The sequence below is a fragment of the Lactuca virosa genome, chromosome 2, assembly GCF_052849685.1.
Source record: "Lactuca virosa cultivar CGN04683 chromosome 2, Lactuca_virosa_CGN04683_v6, whole genome shotgun sequence".
Taxonomy (NCBI): domain Eukaryota; kingdom Viridiplantae; phylum Streptophyta; class Magnoliopsida; order Asterales; family Asteraceae; genus Lactuca; species Lactuca virosa.
This window is the reverse complement of record NC_136427.1, coordinates 21,526,314-21,530,463: the sequence shown is the minus strand read 5'-3', so window position 1 is coordinate 21,530,463 and position 4,150 is coordinate 21,526,314. Positions and strand designations below refer to the sequence as shown.

Here is a 4,150-nt window from a genome sequence, read left to right as displayed (position 1 = left end):
GTCTTCTTACTATATCGTGTAGGATGGTAGTTGTCTTTATAACTCTTGCATTGTATGTTGGGTTGGGCCCATTTATTTGCATATTAGGTTGGGCCCATTTGCACGTTGGGTTGGGCCCATGGACGGGTTTTCAAATAGTCTGGCCGAAAATCATGCTGATTTCAATAAGCAAAAAGGGAACAAATGCAAACATAGGTAGGGATTTCGAATAAGTCCACCAACATACATAAAGTTGTATGAATTTTTGTTTTTATGAAACAAGGTCCATTATATCCACAACAAAAAATTATATCCTCATCGCAAATTAGATTATCTTAAAACAACTTTTTCATCATATCAGATAGAACAAGATTTACAAAGATGTTGCTTCCTTTTTCAGTTGGGTGGAGGCTATCCCAAAAGAAGAAATTAGAGTTGTTGTGGCATATTCGGGTCATGCGCTTGTTGCACAAGTAACTCATCTCTAGCTCTCCTGTTCCGCAACAACCTCTATTTGTAACTTCCAAGCCTATATAGGAAAACAAAAAAGTAAGAAGAACGAAAACTTATTGAAATAAGAATATGAAATTTTTATCATCATGTAGCACTATAGAACGTGTTTTTAATGAGATTTGAGAAAAACCAGATATGACACTATAAATTTAGAAGATTTTGTTCGTTAAATTATATGTTTAATTTATGGAATACCATATTGTTCAAATGATATGTTGAAGTTATGGAATACCATATTGTTCAGGGTTTTCTATGATGTTCATTAGAGGTTTGTAGAAATCTGAGAAGGCAATCCTGGTTTGAGGAAGAGTGCTTGCAAGAACTTGGAGCTGTAGTTTTAGCATGCTGTTGAAAACTTGTGCAGCTTTGTTGTACTTCTCCACACATATTCTTTGTGCTCCCCCAGCTAGGGTTCTTTCAATTGGTATACAACCAATTGCAGATGTGCTAAAGACAACTATCCTTCTTGCTCCCAATTTGTGTATTTCCTTCAATTAAATGAAAGAACATATGCAAATAATCTTAACGAAGTATGTAAATTTATATTCATCGCTAGTATTTGTTTTCTCTCTTGAAAAGCATAATCCAATTGTGTTTATGCATTTCAACTTAAGTTGAATTTATATGAAACTTAATACTTCAGACAAAAAAAATAATAAAAAATGATGAAGATTTTGTACCTGTAAAAAATTGCTGGCTAGCTTCACCAACTTATTACCATAAGCAGGGACATCATATTGTAATCTTCTCATGGGAAATGTAAAATAGTTTACAAGAAAATCATTGGTTCCTGCTGAAACCAAGAATACACTATTGGTAATTGTATTCATTGCAGCTTCTTGCCCAATGTTCCCCTTGAGCTTCTGAATATATTGTTTGAACATTTCCAATTGAGATGATAGCGACATAACATTCTAATTTTAACATGCTCAAAAAGAAAGAAACAAATTAATAACCACAAAATAAATTCACAAAAAAAAAATATTGTATGTTTTTTAGGAATGAATTATTACATTTAGAGAATGATGTAAATGCATACCGATAATTTGGATGTTAAGGGATCATAACCAGCACCACCAGAAGCAAAACTTACACCAGTTATAAGATCTTTATCTGTTATGAAAGGGTTAAGATATGCTGGAAGATACTCCTTCACTCCAAATCCCTTGGCTTAGAATTCGATAACAGATAAGGGCACTTTTGTTAGTCAAAATCGTTGAAGCTACCATGCAGCATGCATATCATTCAAATCCCTTTAATATGCCTGATTTAATGCATCCAAAACCTAATAAAATTACATTATATTCTTGAATTTGTGGTTCGTGTAAATGAGGCATTCCCAATGAAGTAAATATACAATGTTTAATGGATGGACAAATCAATATTTCACGTTTCTATACAATTTTAAAATTTTGTTCTCGGTTGCATTAAAGTCCACAATGTTTAATTAAATATATATCGAAAAAAAGTTTGTTTTACCCGTTATAGTCATTGAGTTCCAATGTCAACTTGGCATCCAATTATGGTTATGCTTAACCCCGTGAATGCCAACTAGGAATTCCTAATCATTCAACCATTCTTTAAACCATGTATTGTAGATGTTATTAAAAAACCTATTTTAGTAAAAATACTATTGGACTTGATTAGGGCCGTAAACGAACACGAACTGAGGCTTGTTCTTGTTCGTTTGTTTAACTTTAACCGAACAACAAACGAACACGAACAACTAAACGAACTAACTTTTTATGTTCGTGTCCGTTCATTTTCACTTGATCGTTTTCACTTTTCATGACAAATGGGGTATTGTTTTTTTGGTGCGTAAACTATAGAGTCATCGATCTAGCCTTATCTTACTGTTTAAACTATAATCATTTTATTATACAAAACCTAAAGATTAACATCATTAAAGAAGTGCTTTAAGAGGGGCCTCAGATGCACAACCAAATCAGTGGGTGAAATGTTAATAATTTGATGATTTTGGCAAGTAATTAAATTTTTTTTATGACAATCTTCTTCCTCACAATTAGTTTTAGATGAGTGATACAACCTAAACATGTATAAACTACAACATGAAAAAATCGTTTCAAGATCTAAAATAATGATTTGAAATAATATATCTTGTGCTCGGTGCTTATAATTATTTTATATGTTTTATCTATTCATGTTGCTAATATGGAGACGTGTCATACAGGTCCGTGGATTAAAATATCTTAAAATGCCCAGAACCACTTAGAAAAAAAAAGAGTTTATATATATATATATATATATATATATATATATATATATATATATATATATATATATATATATATATATATATATATATTAAGCTCCAAAAAAAAATCGGGCTGTCAGCTACCCAATTCATCCTCCCCCAATTTAAATTAAGAATCATAATTATATTACAATGAAAATGAACATGAACTACGATGTTGGTTCTTTAAACAATAAATCTAAGAGAAAGAAAATTACCAAAAAAGTCAGCGAGTGTTTTCCCATTGGAGAACCTTCCAGTTGGGTTCCCGTTGGTGAAGTCCATTCCGTACGGATGGAAATTAGCCTTGAAAATAGTTTTGATATGGTTATTGTTCCCTTGATCCATTAATGAGTCCCCAAATGCTATGACTGCTTGTACAGAAACATTTTGTGGTAGAGTTACCGCTCCTTCTTTGCAATTTAAGTAAAGAGAAGCATATAGAAAAAATAAAATAACCTTCATAACTTAAAGAATTGAAAATTAATAGAGAATATGATGCAAAACAAACACCAAAGAAACAAATTTAGGATTTTAACACCAATATTATGAATTTGGACTATGCAGCAATTACCGTTTTATAAAGAGAGGGCTAACGAACTTCCATTTCCTTCACGTGAAATGTTTGTTACGATAATATGTCCACATCCAAAAATGAAAAACCTACATGGTCAAAAGATTACATCTTGAATTGGGATGGGCCAAAAAAAGTTCGCAATAAAATATTGTTTAACTTTTGATTATGTATTTTTAGCAGATTAAAGGTTAGCTTTTGCGACGTTTTTGTTTCTTTGGCAAATGTCATGATCTTTTGTTGCTTGTTTAGAAACTCACACCTAGGTCACGTGGATGAAAGCACAAAAATTTACATGCCAAATCTTGCCTTGGTCTCGATCTTTTCTTCCCCTATTTAAAAAAACTGTAAAATCAACCAATATCAACAAAAATCTCATGAATAGAATCCAATTTTTATTTAAAAAAAAAACAAATTTATAATAGACATAAAATCCCTTCTATTTTAAGTTAACACTACTAGAAAACTAGGTGATTTCCTACGGAAATTAATGACGGAATTCCGACGGAATTGTGACAAACATAAAAACTCTAATTTTAGTGACGAAATACAGATAAAATAGCGACGAAAATGAATTCCGAGGGAAATCCGTCAGTAATTACCGACATAAATACTTTTTTTAGAAAAAAATCAACTTTTGTATTCTAAAACTAATTCAATTATTAATTTTTAGTATTATTAATTGTATTATTTTTAATTTTTACAAATAATATATATATATATATATATATATATATATATATATATATATATATATATATATATATATATATATAATTCAATTTTCTAATTATTATAGTATAAGTATTTATGTTATTAAATTTTGTAAT

At 30.4% G+C, this 4,150-nt stretch overlaps 1 protein-coding gene across 1 annotated transcript; it reads right to left on the bottom strand.

The window, feature by feature from the left end:
* Positions 1-277: 277 nt before the first annotated feature.
* LOC145156267 (GDSL esterase/lipase At5g42170-like) lies at positions 278-3,271 on the bottom strand. The gene is made up of 5 exons (XM_079075707.1): positions 2,965-3,271; positions 1,532-1,662; positions 1,173-1,406; positions 725-980; positions 278-508 (listed from the first exon to the last, which is right to left on the bottom strand). Exons 1-5 carry the CDS (start codon positions 3,209-3,211, stop codon positions 315-317), a joined length of 1,062 nt encoding a protein of 353 aa, XP_078931833.1. The 5' UTR covers positions 3,212-3,271; the 3' UTR covers positions 278-314.
* Between the last annotated feature and the right edge of the window lie 879 nt (positions 3,272-4,150).

Coding starts and splice junctions, on each gene's coding strand:
- LOC145156267 (XM_079075707.1), bottom strand. CDS start 3,211: ATGAAGGTTATTTTATTTTTTCTATATGCTTCTCTTTACTTAAATTGC. Junction 981..1,172: donor TAGCCAGCAATTTTTTACAG/GTACAAAATCTT, acceptor ATTTAATTGAAG/GAAATACACAAATTGGGAGC. Junction 509..724: donor AGAAAACCCTGAACAATATG/GTATTCCATAAC, acceptor TTTCCTATATAG/GCTTGGAAGTTACAAATAGA.